We start from the raw sequence: 27345 nt of genomic DNA, 5'->3' as shown, positions 1-27345 counted from the left end.
CCCGTGCTGATCAGTAGTGGGATCGCGCCTGTGAATAGCCACTGCACTCCAGCCTGGGCAACATAGCGAGACCCCGTCTCTAAAAAAAATAATAAAATAAAATAAAATCATCACCAAGGGCTTCCCTGGTGGTGCAGTGGTTGAGAGTCCGCCTGCCAATGCAGGGGACACGGGTTCGTGCCCCGGTCCGGGAAGATCCCACATGCGGCAGAGCAGCTGGGCCCGTGAGCCATGGCCGCTGAGCCTGTGCGTCCGGAGCCTGTGCTCCGCAACGGGAGAGGCCACAACAGTGAGAGGCCCGCGTACCGCAAAAAAAAAAAAAAAAAAACACAACAAAAAACACCATCACCAAAAAGCTACTGCATGTAAAAAATGAGAATGGGTGCTACAAAAAAAGAACATTCAGAAAACCGAGAGGTTTTAGAAATTAAAAATAAGGTAGGAAAAATGAAAATTCCACAGAACAGTAGGAAGATAATGTTGAGGAAATCTCCCAAAAAGTAGAGCAAAAAAACAAAGAGAATCTTCTAATCTCATTCTTTCACATGTAGCTGTCCAGTTTTCCCAGCACCACTTATTGAAGAGACTGTCTTTTCTCCGTTGTATATTCTTACCTCCTTTGTCGTAAATTAATTGACCGTAAGTGCGTGGGTTTATTTCTGGGCTTCCTATCCTGTTCCACTGATCTATGCGTCTGTTTTTGTCCTCTAACACCATAAACAAAATAGACTCAAAACGGATTAAAGACCTAAATGTAAGACTGGATACTATAAAATTCCTAGAGAAAAACATAGGCAGAACACTCTTTGACATAAATCGCAGCAATATTTTTTGGGGTCCCTCTCCTAAAGTAAAGGAAATAAAAGCAAAAGTAAACAAACGGGACCTAATTAAACTTAAACGCTTTTGCACAGCAAAGGAAACCACTGACAAAAAGAAAAGACAGCCTACTAAAGGGGAGAAGATTTTTGCACATGATATGACTGAGAGGGATTACTTTCCATAATATACAAACAGCTCATACAGCTCAATATAAAAAACACCCAGTTAAAAATGGGCAGAAGACCTGAATGGACATTTTTCCAAAGAGGAAATGTAATGGCAAACAGGCATATGAAAAGATTCTCAGCATCATTAATCATCAGGGAAATATAAATTAAAACTACAATGAGATATCTCTTCTACACCTGTCAGAATGCCTATCATCAGAAATAACACAAATGAGGGCTTCCCTGGTGGCGCAGTGGTTGAGAGTCCGCCTGCCGATGCAGGGGATGCGGGTTCGTGCCCCGGTCTGGGAAGATCCCACGTGCCGCGGAGCGGCTGGGCCCGTGAGCCGTGGCCGCTGAGCCTGCGCGTCCGGAGCCTGTGCTCCGCAACGGGAGAGGCCACAACAGTGAGAGGCCCGCATACAGCAAAAAAAAAAAAAAAAAAAAAAAAAAAAGAAATAACACAAATGACAAATATTGGCAACGATCTGGGGAAAAGGAAACCACCGTACACTGTTGGTGGGAATGTCAATTGGTGCAGCCACTGTGGAAAACTGTATGGAGGTTTCTCAAAAAACTAAAAATAGAACTACCATATGACCCAGCAATTCCACTCCTGGGTATATATCTGAAAAAAACAAAAACACTAATTCAAAAAGATACATGCACCCCAACTTTCACAGCAGCACTATTTACAATAGCTAAGACATGGAAGCAACCTAAGTGTCCATCGACAGATGAATGGATAAAGAAGCTGTGGTATATATATATATATATATATATATATATATATATATATACACACACAATGGAATGCTACTCAGCCATAAAAAAGAATGAAATTTTGCCATTTGTAGCAACAGGAATAGACTTGGAGGGCATCATGCTGTGTGAAATAAGTCAGACAGAGAAAGACAAATATTGTATGATATCACTTATATGTGGAATCTAAAAATTACATCTAGCTAGTAAATATAACAAAAAAGAAACAGACTCACAGATATAGAGAACAAACTAGTGGTTACCACTGGGGGTGGAATATCAGGTTGGGGGAATGGGAGGTACAAACTGTTGGATGTAAGATAGGCTGCAAGGATGTATTGAGCAATGTGGGTAATTTAGTCAATATTTTGTAATGACTGTAAATGACTGTATCCTTTAAAAATTGTATAAAAAATTTTAAAAACCCAATGGAAAAATAAAACAAAACAGAAAAACCCCAAAGAGATGTAAACTAGGAAAGAAAAGATAAGAAAAATAGAGCGCCAGTCTATGAGAAAAAATAACTTGAGAAAATGTTTCCATAATTGAAAGCGCTTAGGTTCCAGATTTTTTTTAAAGTCTCGCAGGAGGTAGGAAAGAGTATGCAGGGGGATGGGGGCAGGGTGGGGAGGCTAGGGGTGGGGGAGGATGCCAAGTTTCATACGAATGATCACAAATCAGAATGACATCAGATTTCTCAACAGCAACTTCAGAACCTGAGGAATGTGATTTCCATCCTAGACTTTTATATCTAGCCAAGCTGTCAATTAAATAGAGAAGGCACAAAGAGATGTTTGAAATGCAAGGTCTCAAAAAACATTACCTCTCTGTAAGTCAACTATACTTCAATAAAAATAAATCAATTAATTTAAAAAAAAGTTACCTCCCACATAGGAAGGTACTTGAAGATGTTCTGGGCCAAAATAAAAGAACCAACCAAGAAGGAAGACACAGGATCCAGGAATTCAACACAAAAGAGAGGCCAAGGGGATCCTCAGATTAATGTTGAAGGCAGATTCTGAACCAAAAGCTGTGCCACTCGCCTGGAGAGCAACTAGCCCAGGACTGTGGCAGGTCAGAAAGCTCCAAGGGCAATTTCTTCAAAAAGAAAAAAACTGAAAGAATTCCTAATGTGCTTGAACATGTTGAAAGGAGATTTGCACAACCGGAGGACAGTTTAATGTGAATTAGTGATGAGTTCAAATTAAAAAAAAAAAAATTCTTAGCGCAGCAAAAAAAAGAAAATTGTGTGAAAGGAGAAGTAATTACAGTATATTACATGGTTCAGCTGTAAACAGTGTTAACAAAATGTACCAGTAGAAACAATGAACACTGATCTAACCAAACTATGTACAACTATATTAGGAGTGGTGCAGGCGGGGGTGAATGAGAGAAATCCTCACCTTCCATGTGGATAATTAACAGATCAGGCCTTAAACAAACATCAAGACAAGATCTGCATATTATTTAGAGACAAGTAAATACCAAGAGAATCAGCTGAAAGAGGTGAAAATAATGTCCCCTTGGGAATTGAAAAACTAGGAAGTTGTAACAGGGGGCTGTTGATTTTCATAACAAGCCTTACAGAAATGATTGACTCTGAAGTATGCGCATGGATAACTGAAAAACATTTTTAAAATTTTAAAACGTAATTGGATCAAGTTACTCTCCTGGTCATAGCAATTCCAAGGCTTCTCACTGCTGTTCGGGTGACATCTCAGATCCTTATTACGGCGGACAGGGTTCTGTGTGATCCAGCCCTGCCTGCTCCTCTCACTCAGGATGCTCCAACTGCGCTGCACTGGCTGGAGGCCTGCCCCAGGCCTTTGCACATGCTGTTCCATTCGCTAGAAATGTTCCCATGTCAACCCAAACCTGGTGAATCCCAAGCCCTCTTCAGTTTTTAACACGATATCTCAGAGGAGTCTTAGCCGACCCTTAGATTAGGTTACATTTCTGAGTTTTATTTTCCCATCGTACCTGGCTTCTCCTGTAGCACTTACAATGATTGTAATTCATTAGCTGTGTGAAACAGTTAACCTACCTCTTCTTCTACCTGTGTTTTCCAATACAACAGCCACTAGCTACAATGAGCTATGTAAATTTAAGTTGACATTAAAGAATATAAAAACTTCAGCTGCACTAGCCCCATTCCAAATGACCCACAGCTGTCGCTACTGTATCGGACAATGCAGACATAGAACCTTCCATCATCACAGGAAGTTCTATGGACAGAGTTGCTCTGACTGTAAACTCCACAAGGGCTCTTCATAGATCTATCCCGAGTGCTTAGGACCATGGCTTGCACTTTGTCAGGGCTTCCTAAATAACTGTTGAACAAATTCATTCATTCATTTTTTAGGGTAAAAAGTAGGGACACTTCGATGACCAGGAGGATGTCAATATTTGGTCCGCCTCAGTCTCAAGCCCTTCAGTAATGTCTATTTCTATATCATCCCAATAGCAAAACCTGCACCAAAGAACATTAAAACTTAGGTAACAAAATAAATAAATATTCATGACATCATTTGAGGCATAATTGTGGAGTCAAGTGATTCATAAAGGCAAAAGGATTACATTTCATCCAGAACTAGATTCTCGATTTGTCTTATGAACCAACCATTCGAATTAACCTGTAAGACATGTATTTTCAGAGTCCATTTGGATGTAAGCACCCTAATGTATCTGTGACTGTAGTAAGCTAAGTCACTTTGGGCATTGTGGAGTATAAATCCACTTTAGATGCTGTATTCAGCATTACACACAGAGAAAGAGATTAAACAGATATGATTTTCTCTTAAGAGGATTATTACCAGGCTTTCAAAGATGCCCAAGCACCTCCTTAATGGTTCATGTGTTCATTGGGTTTGAACGAATTCAACAAGCCAGAGACACATTCAAATATATTTATCTGAATAAACCACTCTGGAGATTTAAAAAATAAAATTGGATCTTTCTGGATAACAATGAATCACTAGCTCCCTCTCCCCAACCTGCTGGCTACGGGAGAACCTGCTTGCCAGTGTCCTGCCCATGTTCCAAAACATGGAATCTGTCTTCAGGTGCTGCCCTGTGACAACATCTTCATCTCAAGCCCTGATTCAAGGAGGTCCCTGGCAACAAAGAAAGTATTCCTGAGGCCTGAAACAAGCAGTCTGGGAAAGCAGGGCTCTCTCTTCAGTGATGAATATGTACTTTCTACCTCCTTTTTTATGTGCCTCCCTCGCCTCTTGTTCTCTCACTCTCTGAACAAAAACAACCACAGGGTATCCCTGAGCGTTTCAGGAGCAGAGACTGGTGGAAACAAGTGCTTCTGTAATTACAGAAGCAAGTGGATTCTAAGAACCAAGCATGACATGGAGTGGCAGAAGTTTAAATTCTGGGTCCCTAAAGGAACTTGTGAAAAGATGACCTCCTCTCCCAAGATATATGCGTCCTGTACCCACAATGTGTGTCATTTCAGGGAAAAAACAATGGCGGCCCTACTCAGACGGCAGTTAGAACCAGGACCTCTGAAGCTGAAATTGTATAACCTAGAGGAGGGAAGGACATGAAATTGTATAACCTAGAGGAGGGAAGCCATAATGAATGATGGCTAGCGTTTACTGAGAGCTACTGAGAGCTGAGTCTTTGACATCTATTACACCACTCGATCCTCCCCATGACATTCTGGGGGTGCGTCGTATTATTTTTAAAAGTGACATAAAGAAAGTAAGTGCTGTGGGGCCTCATCTGCAAAGTGGGTGTAACATGACCTCATAGGGTTGCTACAAATATTCAGTGAGTTTTGTTAAGTGGTTAGAACAGTATCTGGCCCAAAGTAAGTAAAATACACAAGTATTTGTTATATAAAAACAAGTAGGGACTTCCCTGGCAGACCAGTGGTTAGGACTCTGTGCTTCCACTGATGGGAGCCCAGGTTCGATCCCTGGTTGGGGAACTAAGATCCCGCACAGCACGGCCAAAACAAAAAAAGTAAATCCCTATTTTACAGATCACAGATTTTAAAAATGCTCTCTAGTTTGGGTCCCGTGGCTGACAAGCTGTGGGACTTCAGGCAAGGCCCTTAAGCTCGCAGGTCTTGATTATCTCATAAAGACTTCAGGACTTGTGCATAATGATTATGTGGATCCCTTTCAGCTCTAAGCTTTTTCTGATGAGTACAATTGCTTTGTAACTTTTTCTTCACCTTACTCCCCTGTCCTCATGATCTAGCGGTCTTAACAGGTGTGGAGAGGGGGAGTATGGAAAGGCACGGGGACGTTTTGGGTTGTCTTGATGATGAGAACCATACTGCAATCTGGTGGCAGGGTCAAGGGATGCTTAATGGTTATGACTGCATGCAGCAGCCCCACCCCAAATGCCGGTGGCTTCCCTATGGAAAACCCAACCAACCTCAGAATGTTGGCAGAAATCTTGATGCAATTCACAGAAAAGCAAAGGGAAATTTTTCTGTCAAAGCAATGGAACCACATGGCCATGCAGCCACACAGCCACATGGCAAAGTGGCTGGCCAGCCAGGCAGCTGTGTAAATTGTGGCCGGATAGCTATGCTTCCATATACTCATGCAGCTAAACAACTGCACAGCCATGAGATCATGAAGTTATGTGGTCATGTAGTGAAGCAGTCATGAGGCCACTGCAGCACAGTTATGTGACCGTGCAACCACACAGCTAAATGCCCGTGGAGCCGTGCCCGAAACCCCACTGTGTTACAGCCAAACAACAGCCCAACATCTTCTTCAAATGCAAGATAGAGTAACAAACTGGTGTTTGCCTATCTTGTCAATCTCAGGGAACATTAATGGAGCTCCTATTTCTCAGACAATGAGCAGGACAAAATTGCTGCCCCCAGGAAGCCCTCATTCCTGCAGAAGGACGGACCTGTGCACATGCACCCAAGGCTGACCAGAGAGCAGTGGAAATAATGATGAGAAGAAAAAGAAGAAAAATAGGGAAGTAGGGAGACAGAGATTGGTTCTACCTGGGGAGAACCTAGGGTGGTTAGGAGGTTTTGCAGAGGGCGTGGCTTTGGGGCTGGATTTGTGCGATGAGCAAATGTGAAGGTAAAATGTTCCATCTGAGCAACCAAGACTAAAGACATAACGAAGAAAGGAAAGGGCAAGCCTAGGAAGCAGTGAGGGTCAAGATTGTGGAGCTGGTAGGGATAGAAGGTTCAAGCCAGAGGCCCAAGGGCCTAGAAGGCCATGCTGAAAAGTTTCATCATTTGTCCAGTGGGAAACAGGGCTCATGAAACATTTGGGGGTCTGAGTGACAGGATCACATCCGTGCTCCAGAAAGATCCTGGCAGGAGTGTGAGGAATGACTGAAGAAAGGAAAGGTCAGAAGTAAACGAGAGGCTCAGAGCCTCCATGGGGGTAATGCCAGCCCTGCTTCCCACTCTGCCTGGGAACGAAGTCCACACTCCTGCCCATCACCCACAGGGTGCTACTACTATTCCATCCCTACACACATCCTCTCCTACTATCCCCCTCTCTCAGTTCCCTCCAATCACTGTGGCCTCATTCTGTGCCTCCATCACATCAAGCTCATTCCAGCCCCAGGGCCTTTGCACTTGCTGGTGGCTGTCCAGGAGCACGCTGGCCCCTAATGTTCACAAGGCCAGCCCTGCTTTTCACTCACAGTTTAACTCACATCCCACTTCCTTAAAGAGGCCTACCCTGACCACACAATCTGTGAGCCCTCACCCTATCCCAAGCTCCATCTATTTCATTACCTTGGCTTTTTTCATGGTGCTTACAAATATCTGAAATTACTTTGGTGATTTACTTCTCCGCCCATCACCATTACACCCAACCTGAATGTAAGCTCCAAAAGCAGAGCCTTGTCTGTCTCGTTCACTGCTACAATATCTAAAACAGTGCCTCCTACCGCCCACAGTGGGTGCTGAAGAATATTCATGGAAAGGAAGGAAGGAAAGGAGAAAAGAAGGTTGTTCACTGGCTGAGAAATCCAAAAAATTCCGCTGAGCCTGTGGTTTAGGGAGAGACAAGTATGGGGCAACGTGAGAGGAGGGGTATGCCTGCCTCACCATCAGGATACCCCACATGCAGGAAGGTCAATGAGAGGCTGTTCAAAGGTGAGCATTAAGGAGGCCCTGAGCTAGGGCACTGGTCCTGGGGCCTGAAGACAACGATTCATTCCAACAGACATTTCAGACACAGTCTGTGGGATTTGGTGCCACATCAGATGTGCAGAAAAAGAGAGAGAATGATGGGAGTAAAACAGTAATAACTTTGAAGACTTGCACCCAATCAGAGGATGACTGAGAGGGAATGCAGAGCAGGAGGGGCAGGTGTGTGGAAGAAGAGGTGAATTTGGTTTTGAGAAAACTGAATTTGAGGCACCTGGTTGACAGCAGCCAGATGTCTTTCGAGCAGTTGGAAATGTGATGCTTCCCCAGCAGTGAGCATGCTGAATGAGGAAAGGGAGCCAGGACAAGGCGTGAAGAGCCACAAACCTATGGGAGGGGGGTGAGGGGAAACCAGGAAAGAGGAGCCGAAAAGGGAGACTGAGGCAGAGAAGATGTAATCAGAGGTAGAAGGGAAACTCACCAGTGGCGGGGGTGGGAAAACTCAGGGAGAAGGTTGATTTCCAAAGTGCAGAGGAGGATGCGGGCAGAGGAGATTAGCCAGATCAAGACGGTGCTGAAAGCTGCAGAGAGGTCGAGGGCAATGAACGCTGACTCTGCATTTACAATATCGCTCTTCGGGAGAAGAGCTTCAGTGGATTCGTAGGCACAGAAATCTCCTGTAACGCAATCTACTGTGTGTGCATGAATCCGGACCCATCTGCGTCACCCCTGTGAGACTTGGGGGAAAAGGGAACTGATGAAAATGCTAACTCGCAGGAGGCTTGCTGAGCCATAGTGATCAAGTCCTCTGTTTCTGACCCAGGAGTCTCATGTCTTACCAGCTTCCAAGACACTGTCACAGGCCAACTTGTCAGGTTAAAATCTCAGACCCTTCACAGTTCTTAAAACTGCCATGCTCTTCTACAACCCTGCTGTTCTTTCATCAAGGGATGGTGTCTAATTCCCTCCATTTGAATCTGGGCATGTTTGTGACTCAATTGTAAGCAATCGAAGGCAGGAGAAATGACACCGCGTGACTTCCAAGGCTACGTCTCAAGAGGTAATACAGCTTCTGCCTCTTTGGCTGGGACACGTGCTGGAGCTCGGAGTAGTTATGTAAACAGTCTGACTGCTCCGAGGTCACCATGCTGTGAGGAAGCCCAAACTAGCTCATGCAGAAAGACCATATGGAGAAGCCCTGGGACTGTACTCATAAGGAAAGATGCCCAGCCAGCCCCAGCTGCTCCACCTGAGAGCAAAAGCCCAACAATTTCATTCACCAAATAACTTTAGGGACGTTTTGCTCTTCTAAATATCTCAGTCATCCTCAAAGGATGAAGATTCCCAACTACTGAATATGGTCAAAAGAAGAGGTCTAGAGATGTAAACAGATTGTATATAGCTAGGAAAAAGGCAATTTGCCCATAATCATATGAAGAGACAGTGACCTCACTCACAGTGATGCACATTAAAACTAAGTGACAATTCCTTACCCATTAAAGTGACAAAAAAAACCCCTAAATTGGACAGTATACTCCGTTGGCAAGGCTATGGGACAACAGGTACTCTCAGACACTGCTGATGGGAATGCAACATAGTACAAGTGCTGTGGAGGGGAATTTGGCAGTGCCTGCTTGCATTCAGCCTTTGGCCTAGTCATCCCACTTTTAAGAATCTACCTAGGGCTTCCCTGGTGGTGCAGTGGTTGAGAAGCCGCCTGCCGATGCGGGGGAGGTGGGTTCGTGCCCCGGTCCGGGAAGATCCCACATGCCGCGGAGCGGCTGGGCCCATGAGCCATGGCCGCTGGGCCCGCGCATCCGGAGCCTGTGCTCCGCAACGGGAGAGGCCACAACAGTGAGAGGTCCGCGTACCGCAAAAAAAAGAAAAAAGAATCTACCTAAAGATACACTGGCAAAAGTGAGAAAACACATGGACAAAAGACTAGAAACAAACCCAATGAACTATGACATATCCACACAATTGAGCAATATGTAGTTACGAAAAGAAATGAGAAATTTATCTATATACTGCTCTGAAGTGATCTCTGGAATATACTAGTGAAAAGGCCAACATACAGAAAAAACAGAGGGTATAGTACACTACTTTTTGTCTTTAAAAGGGAGCATGTGAATGTATGTGTATGTGTGGTGTGTGTGTGTGTGTGTGTGTGTGTGTGTGTGTGCATATATTGTATAAATATATGAAAAGATAACCCAAACTAGAGGAGGACAAAGGGAACAGAGTTAAAATAAAATAAAAGTTAATAAAGTTTAATAAAAGTTAAACTTCTTAAATGTAGCTTGTTTTGTAGATTTGTCATTGGACCCATGTAAATTTTTTACCTAAATATAAAACAAAATTAAACTGAAATTTTAAAAAGCAACAATTTGGCCACAAAATGAAACAAATAACCTAACTCTATGGCAAGTTGATAGCTTAACGATACAGCAAGAAATTATTTCAAGTTACTGTAAAACATAGCAATCTAACCGTATATTTCTATTGTACTACCCCCTAAGGACAAAACCCCATAAAAATCTAAAAATATTTTCAGTAACATATGGTTAGATATATAAAAAGTAAATAAGTACTTCTAATGTTGTTAGGAACCAAGATTTTCAGCACCTAAAAAAAAGAACAAATACAAAAATTAAAAAAATAAGAAAAGCCCTACAATTGAAAATTTTGAATTGATACTATCAATACAGATATATCATCTCTTTAAAAAAGAAAATAACTTCTAGCTCTGTCCTCTGAAAAGGTCTATAAACAACAACCAACCCAATAGCAATGAGCACCCCAGGTGTCCAGGCTGTAGTCTCTAAATATCATATTTCAATTAAAACCAGGACTCCTTAGAGAAATGGTTAATTCCAAGTCTAGCACAGGAAAAATACAACATAAGTCTAGAAAAAACATCATACCAGAAAGCAAGGACTATCAAAGACTACTGGAGCTGTGTAAAAAGGAATCAAACCAAGGGGCTCCCATTAGTCAAAAATGGAACAGTTGGGCTTCCCTGGTGGCACAGTGGTTGAGAATCCGCCTGCAGATGCAGGGGACGTGGGTTCGTGCCCCGGTCCGGGAAGATCCCACATGCCGTGGAGCAGCTGGGCCCGTGAACCATGGCCGCTGAGCCTGCGCGTCTGGAGCCTGTGCTCCGCAAAGGGAGAGGCCACAGCAGTGAGAGGCCCGTGTACCACCAAAAAAAAAAAAAAAAAAAAAAAAGGAACAGTTTAGGCACACACAAATAATAATAAGTGCAATGAATTAAAGCTCATCAAATAGAGGGGAGACCTTCAAGATGGCAGAGGACTAAGACGTGGAGATCACCTTCCTCCCAACAAATACATCAGAAATACATCTACATGTGGAACAACTCCTACAGAACACCTACTGAACTCTGGCAGAAGACCTCAGACTTCCCAAAAGGCAAGAAACTCCCCACGTACCTGGGTAGGGCAAAAGAAAAAGAAAAAACAAAGACAAAAGACTAGGGACAGGACCTGCACCAGTGGGAGGGAGCTGTGCAGGAGGAAAGGTTTCCACACACTAGGAAGCCCCTTCACTGGGGAGATGGGGGGTGGGCAGGGGGGAAGCTTTGGAGCCACAGAGGAGAGCGCAGCAAGAGGGGCGCGGAGGGCAAAGTGGAGAGATTCCCGCACAGAGGATCGGTGCTGACCAGCACTCACCAGCCCGAGAGGCTTGTCTGCTCACCTGCCAGGGCAGGTGGGGGCTGGGAGCTGAGGCTCGGGCTTTGGAGGTCGGATCCCAGGGAGAGGACTGGGGTTGGCTGCATGAACACAGCCTGAAGGGGGCTAGTGCGCCACAGCTAGCCAGGAGGGGGTCCGGGGAAAAGTCTGGAGCTGCTGAAGGGGCAAGAGACCATTGCTTCGGGGTGCTCGAGGAGAGGGGATTCCTTCCCTGTCTGCCCACAGAAGGCAGAGCACCGCCTAAACGAGCTCCAGAGAAGGGCGCGAGCCATGGCTATCAGCTCGGACACCAGAGCTGGGGTAACAGAATTAGATACTGAATACGCAAGTCCTGGCACGTGCTGGGCACTCAGTTAACAGAAGCCACGCTCACGAGGCAGTGGCTGTGTTCCTTAGTGTTGGCACACACATCACTTATCTCCCCATCAAGCAAATCTGAACCTGGCTGCTATGAAGACTGTCCTTGAAAAGTGACTCTTGGACGTAATAATTTATGGACGCCTCGTTGTCAAACATGACTGTTGTTTATGGAGGTGTTTAAACCTGAATCGTCCCTCCTGTGAAGGGCGCTGGCCATTGCCACTTCCCTTGTAGCTGCTGCTGTGCTGTGCCCTGTTGCTATGGCGACCAGTTTCCCAAACAGCCCTGCTATTTTCTACAACTCCTTTTGGTTTCCCCGTGCCCTGAAGTCCACCGGACCTAGAGACAATAGCAGGGTGATTTTTTTTAAACTTTCACAGGAAATACTGTGAACTCTTTAAATTAGACAATTGGCTGTCTGCTGCTTCTCCGGCAGAAGCCCCCAGCCCGGGCATCAGGGCGACCCTGCACAGTGAACCTGCACAAATGTTCCCACTAATTGGAAATCGGTACCACAGAGGATCAGCTGGCACATCAGTTTCTGGCTGGCATTAACTTTGCAGCAAATGAAACGGAAAACAAGGAAATGTCCATCACGCGTCGCATGTACACAGCACAGAGTCTGATGTCAAAAGACCATTTTAAAAGATTTCAGTTTGGGCTACTGCTGCAGTATGTCTGAGATTAGTTCAATATTGGCACATGTAACTTTTTCAGCAAATATTCACCTTTATGAATTCACTTGACACATGGGAAAGCTAAAAACACACTATTATTATTATTATTATATATTGTTATTACAGCAAAATCTTAATACTGGTAATTATGTTGTCTTGGTTTCTGGCAGACCTATGCCTCCTCCCATAACTTCCTTTTCTCCTTTCCCCTGACTCCTGCTACTCTTCTCTCCTCTGACATAGTCTTAGGATGAAGGGTACATGCACCTGCCTGCAGCCTACCCAATATCTGTTCTCCCCATTTTTTCTTTGCAAAAGGACCCATTACTTGTAGGGGGTCATGAGCCCAGCTAAAAGTCTTGATTTCCTAGGCTCTTGAAGCCTGTGATAGCCATGTAACACGGTTCTGGCCAGTGTGACATGGAAGCAAAGTTTACTGGATTCTAGGAAAGCTATTGTTTTACAGATTAAAAAGAAAACTTAGGTGGAATGTTTCTTTCTACCTTTCCCCATTCTTCCTATTTAAATAAGATGCCACGGGGCTTCCCTGGTGGCACAGTGGTTGAGAGTCCGCCTACCGATGCAGGGGACATGGGTTCATGCCCCGGTCTGGGAAGATCCCACATGCCGCCGAGCGGCTGGGCCCGTGAGCCGTGGCCGCTGAGCCTGCGCGTCTGGATCCTGTGCTCCGCAACGGGAGAGGCCACAACAGTGAGAGGCCCGCGTACCGCAAAAATAATAAAATAAGATGCCACAGCAACTTGCAACTATGAGGATGAAATCCGCACAACAAGGATGGCAAAACAATAAGCTCAAAGAGCCCGGGTCCTGGAGAGCAGCCTTGAGCAGCGTGGCTACCAATCTCCAGACTTTTTGTTAAGTGCAGAAAAAAAATGGAACCACCTGTGATGGCCTCATCTATTGTTACAACAAGGAACAACCTCATCAGTGGACCTAAAATCCAAACAGGCAGATCTGAGGAGAGAGGATGGCTAAAGATGTTTAAAAATGCTGAGGGGGCAAGAAGGATATACAATAAGTGATTAGAGGAAAAGATGGGAGAAAGTCTTCCATTTTTTTAGCATTCAGAGGGCGAGAACAGAATAATATCGGGAGTATATTACATGGGGACTAAAACAGCATATTAATAAGGAACTAACAGAACTGCCGAGAACTGGTAAGGACACTGAGGTTCTAGGCGTGAATCACTACTGGATGCCGTCGCCAACACTCGTGACTTTCGACGGCAATGCCAAGCAACTCAGAAACAGAGGAGGGGTGACCCCGGGTTTGCGATTGGCGAGATGAGTCCAGGGCGAGATTGAAGAGGCGGGGGATCCTGTGTGCCAGGACGGGCAGCACTGAAACGCTATGCCCTTATTCCGCTTTATTACCTTTAAGGAAGAGGAACCAGTAAGGAAGATAATGGAAAAGAAATACCACAATGCTGGTCTTAGTAAATGTGAGATAAAAGTGTGTCGAAGGAACATCATCAGCAACAGCAACAGCGGGGACCCAGAGGAGGATTTGCAGGAAGAGCTCGTGCGAGAGGTGGGGACCAGCGCAGTGGTTATGGGAAAGTATCCAGGTGCGGTGGTCATCAAAATAGCTGCAAATCATACTAAATTGTTCCATTTGCAACTTATCCCCAACAGGTGGTGAAGCAGTATATTCCAAATTGAAGATTCACTTAAAGGTGGCCCCTGCCACCTGCTGATAGCAGTTCAAGCTAAATTCTTTGTATCAAGTCCCCGAACTGGAAGTATGATGTTGGATCCCTCTGGAGTTTAATTCTGAGTTCTCATTAAAAGAAATTTGCTTTCATTGCTTTATTTCTTAATTGCTATGCTTCAGAATCCATTTGTGTTTTATGCCCTGCCCTCCCCAGTATTGCAGAGCAAGTCTTGTGTTAAAAGCCCAGCGTGACGGTGTCATGATGTAGTAGGGTCTTACTGGTTTTTTAATAAATCCTTTTGTATAAAAAGAAGAAAGAAACACTATGCCCTTCACATTTGTGAGTACATGAATTCTGCAATGACTCCCATCTTACAATGTGGAAACTGAAACCCAGAAAAGCTAAGAAACTTGCTCAAGGTCACACAGCTGGTAAATGTCTGTTGTTAAAGTCTAATTCCTTAACCACTGAACTACACTATCTCCAAGCAAAATAACAAGGAAGATGATGATGATGGAGAGAAAAGTTAGGACATGGTCACATGAGAAGGAGACTGAAAACAGAGAGATCAGATCTGGCTGAGTGGTCCCGTAGGTGCGGCTGTCTGACAGCTGTGGGCGCAGTGGCTTGGAGGAAAAGGTCTAGAGGCTCTGGGTTGGACTTCCAGGCTGAAGGGCATCTAGCTAGGAGCCGCGGACTCAGCCTTGCCCAAATGCCCATTAAAATGCCTATGAAGACAGAAAAAGACCAAGACTCACAACGTTACCCAAAGTAAGGACTAACGGACAACCTAATCCCGGAATCTGGGAAAAATTGGCACTATTCGTAAAGCAGATAGAGCTAGATTAAGGAAAATCTACTCAGGCTTCTGGCTTTGCTTCATTACACAGAAGTCACATGGCAAGATGTAGGCAGACACTCCATATCTACTCTGTCTGACACAGAGACCCAGAGCTGCAGTGTATGGGGTTGTAGCAACGCCAACGCTGGGCAGCCAACCTGCACGACCTCATGGGCGTTTGAGACTCAGACAGAGAGCTGGTACACATACACACACACACACACACACACACACACACACACACACACACACCATGTTTCTACATCCATAAAGGAACTCTAAACCCCAGCAAACAGCTAGGCAGAATATAAAACAGCATCCTCAGCCCGAGCCAATTGTGGGGGATGGAAGGGAGGTGAAAGGGAGAGGTGGAGGGGTTACACACAATGGACTCACACTAGGCATTAGCCTAGTATATAACTTACCTGAATTCAACTAAGTTTGCTTAGTACTGAAAGAAAACAGGGAGAAAAATCCCTTCGCTGATCCACGGTCTTTGCCCCCTGCTCTTCCCCCATTCAAACTAGACTTTGGCTGCCACCACCTCTATAAATATTTTCCTGAACACAAAGAAACAAAAAAGGTTTTTTTTCTTGGCCTTTGAGCTTCCAAGCAATTGGAGGGATATTTTTCCCATGCCCCCTCAAACTTTAAACATAAACCCTACAGAAGATACAATGTGCACCATATACACCTAGATGCAGGACCTTAAAGACAAAACCTAAATGTTACAGAGGCGCTATTTCCTTCTGTGTACTTCTCTGCACTTTCTAGATTTTCTTGAGGAGCCCCCATTTCATTTGAAACCAGAAAAAAATCTTATTCTGCCCAAAGACTATTCCATCTTTAACGAGCCCATCAGGTGAGCGGGGCGCAGGTGATTTTCTGAGCAGCCCCGGCAGCCCTGCTTGGGGACACTCAGCACAGGCAGGGGGTGGCCTTAGTGTCACAGAGCTGCACGTGTCTCTTCAAAGACTCCTGTCCTCCTCCTTGAGAACGCTGGCAGGAGGCTCCCACTCCAAGTGGCTCGTATTTTAAAAAAAGCCAAACCAGATGGGGTGGAGGAGGCCCTAAACTTGTGCTTAGTCATTAGCACTGCCCTGCATTTAGAAACTAGAGAACTTGATTCTGAGCTGGGTGCTTCCACTGCCTGCATGGGTGACCCCGCTCAATCTCTTTTATTAGTAGTATTGTTATTTTTTAAATTTTATCGTAGTTGATTTACAGTGTTGTGTTTAAACCGCTCAATCTCTTAATCTCACTGAACCTCGTTTCCTCATCTGGTAGATGGTGATAGCAATGATTTCTGAGGTTATTTTAGAGAGTTATGTAAGCTAACATCCCAAGAGAAGAATTCTCACCTATAGTAGATACTCAATAAATGCTATTTGAATATAAATGACAGGGAAAGAGACCCAGTCTCTGAAGGAAGTGTGAGGTAGTGACCACAGAAATCCTCTTATTATTTCCAAATGTTCAGTGTCTGTGCTCATAAATACATGTTTATTAGTCTTCTGTAGCTGCTGTAACAAAGTACCACAAACCAGCTGGCTTAACAGAAATGTATCATCTCACAGTTCCGGAGGCTAGAAGTCTGAGATCTAGGTGCTGGTGGGGTTGGTTCCTTCTGAGGGCTGTGAGGGAGAATCTGTTTCATGCCTCTCCTGTAGCTTCTGCCGCTTGGCTGGCCATCTTTGGCCTTCCTTGGCCTTTCAATCTCTGCGTTCATCTTCACGTGTCATTCTCCCTGAGTGTCTGTCTGTCTGTGTGTTCACATTTCCCTTTTCATATGGACACCAGTCACATTAGATTAGAGCCCACTGTAATGACCTCATTTTAACTTGATTACCTCTGTAAGTACCCTGTCTCCAAAAAACGTTATATTCTAGAAAAGAACATAGGCAAAACGTTCTCTGACATAAATCGTACCAATACTTTCTTAGGTCAGTCTCCCAAGGCAACAGAAATAAAAACAAAAATAAACAAATGGGCCTTATCAAACTTTTAAGCTTTGCTTATATAAAATGAAAGGTTTTGCATAAACAAAATGAAAAAACAACCTATCGACTGGGAAAAAAATTTGCAAACAATGAGACCAACAAGGGCATAATTTCCAAAATATACAAAGAGCTCATACAACTCAATAACAAAAAAGCAAACAACCCAATAAAAAAAATGGGGAAAAGACCTAAATAGACATTTCTCCAAAGAAGACATACAGATGGCCAATAGACACGTGAAAAGATGCTCATCATCACTAATCATTAGAGAAATGCAAATCAAAACCACAGTGAGGTACCACCTCATACCCATCAGAACGGCCATCATTAAAAAGTCTACAAATAACAAACGCTGGAGAGGTTATGGAGAAAAGGGAACCCTCTTGCACTGTTGGTGGGAATGTAAATTGGTGCAGCCACTATGGAGAACAGTATGGAGGTTCCTTAAAAAGCTAAAAATGGAGTTGCCATATGATCCAGCAATCTCACTCCTGGGCATATATTCAGAGAAAACTCTAATTTGAAAAGATACATGCACCCCCATGTTCATAGCAGCACTATTTACAATAGCCAAGACATGGAAATAACCTAAATGTCCATCAACAGATGAATAAAGAGAGAAGATGTGGCACATATACACAATGGAATACTACTCAGCCGTAAAAAAGAATGAAATAATGCCACTTGCAGCAACATGGATGAACCTAAAGATTATCATACCAAGTGAAGTAAGTCAGAAGGAGAAAGGCAAATACCATATGATATCACTTATATGTGGAATCTAAAATGTGACACAAATGAACTTATTTACAAAACTGAAACAGACTCATAGACATAGAAAAGAAACTTATGGTTACTAAAGGGGAAAGAGGGTGGGGGAAGGATAAATTAGGAGTTTGAGATTAGCAGATACAAACTACTATATATAAAATAAACAAGGTCCTACTGTATAGCACAGGGAACTATATTCAATATCCTGTAATAAACCACAATGTAAAAGAATATGAAAAATAATATGCATATATATGTATAACTGAATCACTTTGCTATATACCAGAAACTAATACAACATTGTAAATCGAATTCAATAAAAATAAAATAAAAACAAAAACCAAAAAATGTCACATTCTGGAGGTTAGGACTTCAACATCTACACTTGGTGGGACACAGTTCAGCCCACAGCAACATTCTGAAAGAGCTTTATCTCTGGAGAGAAGGAGGCAGTGGGGCGGGGGGCAGCGTGGCGGGGGGGGAGCATGTGAGGAAGTGAACTCTGCTGGTGGCTGAGCTGGAAGGGGCTGGGCCACAATGTGGCTCAGGGTTCACCCACCCAGTCTCCTCTACAGATGGAAGCAAAGGCGGCATTGGGACCAGCCAGAGAGCCTCTGCAGAGTCCTGGCAGGGTCAAATAGTCTTCTGAGAGGGGCTAGAGGCCATGGGCCTGACACAGAAGGGCTCCTGGGATGAAAGCCCAGGCACCATGGGTAAGGAACAACAGGCTCAGACTCCCAGCTTCACTAAAGGACAGAATGGTCTTATCTGAGGGTCACCGGTGCACAGATCCCAGGGTGAAGGCAGGACCTCCCGGGGTTGGGGGATTGCTGAGTGCACAGAAAGACTCCCTGCTGATTGAGAAGGGACTCTCTTCCTCGCATTGGGGCCCAAGCCTGGAGCCTTAAATTCATTTCTGATCAGAGCCAGAATAGCTTTATCTAGTGTCCAATGAAGAAACGTTTCACTGGACTAATGTCCAAGACAAAATCATCTAAGATAGGACTCGGGAAAGACGGTACAAGACAGACAGACAAAACTCACTTGCCTAGCTGGATCATCCATCCACCAGCCACCTAGGTACTTTTACAGTCATTCAACACACGTGGTAGATGCCAGGCACGCAAATGCCAATCACGCAGTCCGCAACCTGGCAGAGCTCACAGGCCAACCCGAGACATAGACGGGAACGAACCCGGCAGTGCGGTGTGACCGCTGCTCTCACTGGGCTGGACAAAGCACCTGGAGAGCCTGGGGCAGGACGGGTGACTGCTCAAGAGACCAGGGCCACGAGAGGTGAGACTTCCTAGATGTTGATGACCTGCCCGGGTTTGCTGCCACCTGTTTCTTGAAGTGATTTTTGCAAAACCACCCTTATAACAAAGGGGCTTGTGCTTGGCAAAGGGGGCGGAGAGAGGTGGGGACGTCTTCTTACTATACAACCCACCAGGTAGACAAGAACCTGAAAAGGACGAGGAGATGGAACTTTTGAGGAAAGAAAACATCATCTCTGGGCACTGCAGGAAGAACGAAATGGACACAGAGAAGTTTTAGGAGAGGTATTCATTCAAGAGAGATCGTTTGAGGTCCTATGATAGCCAGGCCCAGCGTTAGGCACAGGACCACAACGGCCAGTGGAAAGACACCTTACCTAACTAACAGAGCAAGTCTTTCCCACGGGGGCAGACCTTAGTCAGTAATTGTTTGAATATCTTGTCATAACCTATAATGGAAAAGAATCTGAAAAATTATATATATATGTATATATATGTATATATATATATATATATAATCTCTTTGTTGTGCACTTAAAACGAACACAACATTGTAAATTAACTATACTTCAATTTAAAAAATTGTTTGAAAATATAACCAAGTGGTAACAGGTATATAGAGAGCTGGGGGAAGCAGGGAGGCTTATCCACCAGAAAGCCCCTGGTGGGTTCTGCAGAGGTGCCCTCACTCAAGGAGGGAATCAGGGTAACTGGCTGTGCAAGTCTGCAGGAGCAGTTCTGCTTCCTTCTGCAGGGAAGTCTCCTGCAGAGGTCTGTACACACTGGCCCCTCCCCAGGCAAAATGAACTACCCAGTCCTCTGTACTCCCCTAGCACCCTTCCTTCAGGCTGTTCCAGTGTGCACCATGCTGACCTGAAGTGTGTCCACCTGTGTCCCCTATACTATTAAGTTCTTCAGGTCGAGGAACATATCTCACTCATCTTTGTGCCAGCGGTATACTGAATAAACAAACGAGCAAATAAATGTCCTTTATCTTTAGACTTCCAACATAGGGCAACGAAGACCTAGACTACTGTCTTCATGGCACTATCAAAATGAGTCAAGGTCAGTAAGTTTAAACATTAAACTGAAACCAACAAGATTAGTTTTAATAAGAAGAAATATAAAAATCCCAAATTTTGGATATGGAAATAAATAGTACAAATGTAGGATTCATTAGGGAAAAAATTCAGGCATTCCACAAACATTTATTGAGTGTCACCTATATTCTAGACACTGTTCCAGGTGCTGGGTATGTAGAGTGAAAACCAGACAATGTCACTGATGTCATAGAACTTAAATGTGACTAGAAAGAAAGATCTAAGGGTTTTAACTAATTGCAAGCTTCATGTGAGTCATCGAGGTAATATGGCAACAACAACAGCAGGGAAACAAACAAATCCTAACCTGGCTTTACCTGCATCGGGAAAGGGTCAGTTTCCACATCATAACAGACCTCATATTTCCTTCTTCTGTTCAGCTGACGTCAGCAGCTTGGAGGTAACCATAGGTCCCTTGTATCAAGAGGGACTTTGACAAACCAAACAGTGCATTTGTAGGAATATGGTCAGTCCCACAGAAGTCTGAGAAATGATTGAAGGAACTCCATGTGTTTGCCCTGGCGGACCAACAGTGAGAGAAAATACAACAGCAATCTTCAAATGTTGAAGGAATGATCTATGTGAGACCAGGTGGAAATTACAAGGCAGCAGAAAGAGTTTCTTGCAAGGGAAACTGCTCGACAAAGGTATGGGTAGATCTCCTTCCCTAGGGAAGAGATATCCCTTCCTCAGAGATGCTGCAGAAGAAAACTGTGCTGAGAGCAGACTAGACTGCCAAGAGATCACACTAGACTTTGAGTTCCATCCACTGTCAAATCAAGAATCCTATAGTTGATCTCCCCATTCATCAGGAAGGCAGGATTTAGGAGTGTGGGCTTTGGATTCAGAAAAAGCTGGATTCGAGTCTCGGATCGGGAAAAGTTACTGCACACTCTAAGCCTCATTCCCTCACTTGCAAAAGGAGGATAGCAATAGTTCCACCTCATCCCCCCTCATGAGGATTAAGAGAGATGATTTACATAAAGTGCCACTAAGTACAGCGCCTGGCCCTTGGTAAGATATCAATAAATGTTAGCTAATGGTAATATTAAGTGCTCTTCATTTCACCTGACATATTTCAGTTGATTTAGATAAATCATTTTGCTGTGAGTCTAATTCTGCAATCTTCCATCTTGCATTCACTAAAGCACTTATTAAAGCAATTTAAAACTATAAAGTAGAAGCATTTTCGAGAAATTTGAAATGTTTTATTCTCTAGAGACATTAGAAAAATACTAACAGTAGAAAAGGGGAGGGACCTGCCAATGCAGGGGACACAGGTTTGATCCCTGGTCCGGGAAGATCCCACATGCCGTGGAGCAACTAAGCCCAGGCGCCACAACTACTGAGCCCATGTGCCACAACTACTGAAGCCCACGCACCTAGAGCCCGTGCTCCACAACAAGAGAAGCCACTGCAAGGAGAAGCCCACGCACCACAACAAAGAGTAGCCCTCGCTTGCAACTAGAGAAAGCCCGTGCACATCAATGAAGACCTAACCCAATGCAGCCAAAAAGAAAAAATCTATAGACTATCTAAAATAGTCTATGTCCTATACTAGGTTTTAAAAAAAAGAAAAGAAAAGGGGATCTTTAAGGATGTAACGTAAGGGATTCGTGATTAAATTGAGGTGAAGCTAGGAAGTTATTCATGTATGGAATGGCTGAGCTAGGCTGGGGCAGAGCAACCTCAGAGACCCCCTTTCTCCATAGGAGACCTCCATCAGATCACAGAAGTAAAAATCAATCCAGCAAACTGATTTTATGAGAACTAAATCACACCAAACCAACTTAATTTCCTCCTGTGACAGAGAGACAGGCTTCGATGACACAGAGAAGCAATGAATATCAGATACTGTGGCGTTCAGTTAGGTCTTTAATTCCAGCCTACATAATAGCCAAATCTAAAAATCGAATTCTGCTGGCAAGTGGAGGTGATCCCCAAACACAGATATCAAAGGCTCAAGATCATGTAAGGATCCTGTAAGTGAGGAGAAGAAGGAAAGAAACTCTCTCCTTTGTGGAACTGGCAGAAAAACATGCCTCCTTCCTGCGGTGAAATGCAGAATTCATTCAACAAATCCTGAACACTTGTCATGTGACGTGACCTCAATCTGGACTGGACTAAGAGACATAGAAACGAGGTTTACAAGCAGATGTGCTTAAATAGGGCTTTTTGGTAGATATGGGTGTGGAGGTGAGGTTGAGGGGTGGTGGCACTTCAGAAGAAATGGCATCTTTGAGCTGGGCCAGGGGTTTCAATGGCGTAGGGTAAAGCTGGGGGCACTTGTTAAAGAAAAGCTGTGGGCTCAGAAAGACACTTGGAGGAATCTAGGTTAAACTCATTCAAGTGGGAAAACATCAGCAGCAAGGGATGCAAGGCAGAGCAAAGGGGGAGGGAATCTAGGAAGAGCTGACAGGGGAGGGTAGGTTTAAACGGAGAGCCTACTGGTTCAAGAAAACCCCAGCTGGGGGCTCCACAGTGTAACCGGCTAAGCACAAGATATAAAGATGCACTAGTCCACTCCCTGCTCTCAGAGCTCCTGAGGTTGGGATTGGCCAGAAGAAAAGTGGCTTCAATTTGCTACTAAAGGTGAGTGACCAATGGCCCAGAAAGAAAGGACTCTTGAGGACTGAGGGAGCTGGGGGTAAGAACTGTGAAAGGACTGGGAGGCTGTGCAGTGCAGACTGGGGCCACTTAACTGAATCCCATCTGCTTTCAACAGATGACCTTCAGAGAGCCTCTCCAGCCCTAGAGTTCTAGTCATGAAGCCATTAGTGATGACTTTACAATCGGAATTACCCTAAATCCAGCTTCTCCTTTTGCCCCCCCCATCAGAAAAGAGTTGATGGAAACAGGAAAAAGTGGCATCCTGGCTTCCTACCACCACACAGTCACTGCAGGCCAGTGGGGGCCCCCCGGAAGACTGGAACTGAATTCACAGATGGTGCACTGGCAGCAGGTGGGTGAGGCTGGGCGAGCAGGAGGGAATAAAAAAATAAAGGATGCTGGCTAATCTCGCAGGGTGGCTGAAGCCCAGGAGAACTGTCGCTTTCTCCAATGACCCACTCTGACCAAAGATGACCAGTTGCTAGTCTGCAAAATCCACAAGAATCAAGAAGGCATTCTTCTAAAGGCTCTAAAGGGAATGCCAGTGGGTTTCCAGGGATGGCTTGAGTCCATCTTGATCCTCAGAAATGTTCCTCTCCTCTGAGGCTGATGGAAATTTCTAGGGCATTGAAACGATCCTGCCCATCTAAGTGTCTTGCCAATTTCAGGGCGCTGTTCTGAGACTGGAGTCGAGCCCTTCCTGTGAGTGATTCAGGTCTTCAGGACCACTGGCCTGGCAGGGCTGTCCCACGTTTGGTAGGGTACCACGAATGAGCATGCTTGTCCCAGACCCCACCTGTTGCGGGAACCAGATCTCATGATGCATGATGGGACATGACTCAGGATGGCAGAGTAATAAATGAATAAGCATTGGAAACAAATAAATATGTACATATTTAGCCATCCCATAATAACTCTCTCACACTCGTACACATGTACACACACACACCATATACTTCCAGTCACCAAGGCAACCATTCCCTGAAGCTGTACTTTGTTCTTTTCCACGTTAGATATTTTTAACCTTATTTCCTTGGAGTGCAGCTCTGGTCTTTTTGAGTGTCTCCTGAGAGGTACCATACCTCCTCAGGAAATGCTATTACATCTAACATTTACCAGGTCTATTTTGAAGGCTCATGTCTTATCCTCATTCTGACACTGAATTCAGCCAACACCATTTGAAAGCGCACTGAAAGCATCAGCAATACGAAATAACCATTATGATTGCTACTGTGAGTCAGAAAAATTAGAGACAAATGAAGGATTATGCCTTGCACAATTTTCACTGACGGTTCTCACTTTTTAAAAAAATCACAAAGTTCATGTGAAAAAGGACCCAGCTTGGTCCTAAAAGATGGAGACAGAATCTCAGGATAAAGTGACAGCTCTTATTTAGGAGGCAGGAATTTAGGACTACTGATGTGTTAGGAGTAGTTGACATTTCTCTCCTCCCCCTTACATGCTATTCTTCAAATTAACCTCATTTTCTAGTTTAGATTTCAATATTCAAAAATGCCAGCAACATAAAGGGAAATAGTTAAAACATTCTTATACAAATATTGATCTGGCTTCTGACAACATCCATGTAATAAGCAGTGAGGTTTTTTCCGTTTAACGTCACTAACAAGTTTATGATTAAAGGTCAGTCTGTGCCAACAGTCTGTTTTCATCTCTACGCTACAATTATTACTGTCTGCTTTAAAAGAAAAAACAAAATCTGATTTGCGACTGGTCCAGAAAGTTCTTTGCATATCCTTCTATCAGATTTCTGCCGGAATGGTAAGAGTATTTAATTTATAGTCGTAATCCGCTTTCATGCCCTGCCTCATATAAAGCATCGAGGCACCGTGGGGTAGAGAGGAAGTCCTTGCTATGAAACAACTGCTTGAAAAGTAAGCTCAAGTGCAGAACTAGTGATGGGGCAGCCGTTGTTTATTTTGCCCTGAACTAGGATTCTGGTTTTCAAAACCCGAAACACGGGAGAAAAGGGGGAAGCCACGAGAAAGAAACCACCCAGGTAATCTGGGCCAGTCTATAAATCAAGGGAAAGAGGGGCCAGGCGGCCAGTGGATGGAGTGGCCCGGCTGGGTGCCCAGGCGGCCAGAGGAGGAAACGGGCCAAAATCCAGCGGAGGCGAGTCCAAGCGGGCGAGAAGCCTGGGTAGGCGGCGGGATAGGCGTGCGAGCCGCGCGGGCTGTCCTCCCACCCCACCCGTCCCCGGCCAATGAGCAGGCACGGGCGGAGGCCAAGAGGTGCGTGGTTTCCGCGAGGCCCAGGGGATTAGCTCAGCCTTTTGTAGGGGTCTCTGGTTGGCCCTGCTCCCCGGGCCTGCGTCAGTCAGTCTGTCAGCAGGCAGGTGCTGTCTGTCGGTCTCCCGCTTCCCCCCTCCCCCGGCCCCAACACCACCAACACCATTCCGCACAGAATTCTCTGGGGGACTGGGCTGCCCCGGCGCCCCGCGTCCCTCCCGCTTCCCCCTCGCGTGCCCCGCCTCCCAGCGCTGGGGGTCTGCGAGAGCCAGGCGCACTCACCTGCGTGCAGGCCGCCCGCCTCGGGGCCGCTGTCCGGGGTGGCGTTGCTGGGCGACGCGTCCGAGTCGGTGTAGGTGAGCCATGTGGACTCCGTCTCGCGAGTCCAGCTCTCATAGTAGCGGGGCTCGATGGCATCCGCCCGGCTCCCGCCACAGCCCATCCTCCCGCGCTGCTGGCGCGCCCAGCGGCCGCTCGGTTCGCGGTTCTAGCGGCGGCTCAGCCCCGGCGGCGCAGCCCGCGGCGGCGAGGAGGCGGCGGCAGCGGCGGCGGCGGCATCGCGTCCCTCGACCCGCCCACGCCTCAGGCAGGCGCCCAACTCCCGCGGCGCCAGCCGCCCCCTCTGCCGCGCCCGCTCCCCGCGCGCCCCTCCTCTCCTCCTCCTCCAAGGCCCTCCCCTTCCCCACCTCTCCTCCCCCACCTCCCCTCGCCCTTGCTGCCCTACCCCCAGCCCCGTGCCAAGTCAAACGCTGCCCCGCATGCTCCCTCGGTGCGCCTCAGCCGGACGTGGGACGCAAGAGCGGCGGCCTGAGAATAGGAGGAGGGCGGGATGGGGGTGGGTGGATTCCGCGAGGGGTTCAGCCTCGCCCGCTAGGGTTACCCCTTTATTTATCCGTCTCTCCCAACCTCCCTCCCTTCCTTCCTTTCACCTTCGTTCCATTCATCCATCCTGGGGGCTTTGGAAGGTACCCCAAGCTTTCTGGCCACTTGTTCAAAACCAGTGGAGCTGGTGACAGCCCAGAAACAGGGGAGGAACTATTGCTACTAAGAATTAAGGAGCAGTCAGACCCCCTGCCTGTCCTAGTTGGTTTGAGGAGCAGGGAGTAGGGCCTATAATTTCTGAGAGAGCTGGGCTGGACTCTCCGTCACTAACACCCTTTCCAGTTCTGTGACTTCGAACTTTGTTCTCAAGAAAGCAAAAGAGGGCTTCCCTGGTGGCGCAGTGGTTGAGAATCCGCTTGCCGATGCGGGGGACACGGGTTCATGCCCCCGTCAGGGAAGATCCCACATGCCGTGGAGCGGCTGGGCCCGTGAGCCATGGCCACTGAGCCGGCGCATCCGGAGCCTGTGCGTCCAGCGTACCGCAAAAAAAAAAAAAAAAAAAAAAAAAAAGCAAAAGAGGATCAGGAATCGCAGGGCAGCCGGAACACTCTCTCTGGATAGGGCTGGGAGGTGTGGCCTGGCTTCCCTCCAAACCCACTGAGGGCCTTGATATTCCAGGTGCACACTCAGCTCTGCGTGCTCCATGTGAGCACACTTAGAGCTCAGACTTGGGTAAGCCAAAGAATTCGCCTGTCCCAAAGGAGCCAGGACACGTGGTAAAAGAAGGAAACTGCCTTAAAGAAACAGCTAAGAAAGAAGGGTTGAAAGAATAAATCCTCAATGATGAGGCTCTGTCAGAATGTCATAGTGTTGAGTAAGTATTGTTTTCATTCAAATTGAAATATATTTGATGTACAATACTGTGTTAGTTTCAGGTGTACTACATAGTATTTGACATTAGTATCCATTATGAAATGATCACAATGATAATTCTAGTAACATCTGTCCCCATAAAGTTATTACAATATTATTGACCATATTCCTTATTCTGTATATTACATCCTCGTGGCTTATTTATTATATAACTGAAAGTTTGTACCTCTTAATCCTCTTCACCTATCTCACCCACCTTCCCACCTTCCTCCCCTCTGGCAACCATTCTTTTGTTCTCTGTACCTATGAGTCTGTTTTCAGCTTGTTTTGTTTGGTTGGTTTGGTTTTTAGATTCCACATATAAGTGATAGCATACAGTATTTGTCTTTCTCTGTCTGACTTATTTCACTTACCATTATACTCTCTAGATCCATCCACGTTGTTGCAAATGGCAAGGTTTCGTTTCTTTTTTAATGGCTGAGTAATATTCCATTGTTTATATACCACATCTTCTTTATCCATTTATCTGTTGATG

The 27345-nt window shown here is 45.5% G+C and overlaps 1 protein-coding gene across 3 annotated transcripts in view; it reads right to left on the bottom strand.

Moving 5' to 3' along the window:
• The window catches only part of BAALC (BAALC binder of MAP3K1 and KLF4), an 85072-nt gene extending 59357 nt beyond the window's left edge, over positions 1-25715 (bottom strand). For 2 of the 3 annotated variants that reach the window (XM_067017162.1, XM_059043144.2), the window contains exon 1: positions 25398-25657. In XM_067017162.1, coding sequence (XP_066873263.1) covers positions 25398-25557 — 160 coding nt within the window. In that variant the 5' untranslated portion in view covers positions 25558-25657. Of the gene's footprint in view, positions 1-25397 lie in introns of all 3 variants that reach the window. The other variant, XM_059043143.2, reaches the window with a different exon arrangement.
• Between the last annotated feature and the right edge of the window lie 1630 nt (positions 25716-27345).

Source organism: Kogia breviceps, chromosome 17, assembly GCF_026419965.1.
Source record: "Kogia breviceps isolate mKogBre1 chromosome 17, mKogBre1 haplotype 1, whole genome shotgun sequence".
NCBI lineage: Eukaryota > Metazoa > Chordata > Mammalia > Artiodactyla > Physeteridae > Kogia > Kogia breviceps.
Note: the sequence above shows the minus strand (reverse complement) of the source record. Positions and strands in the feature narration are given on the sequence as shown.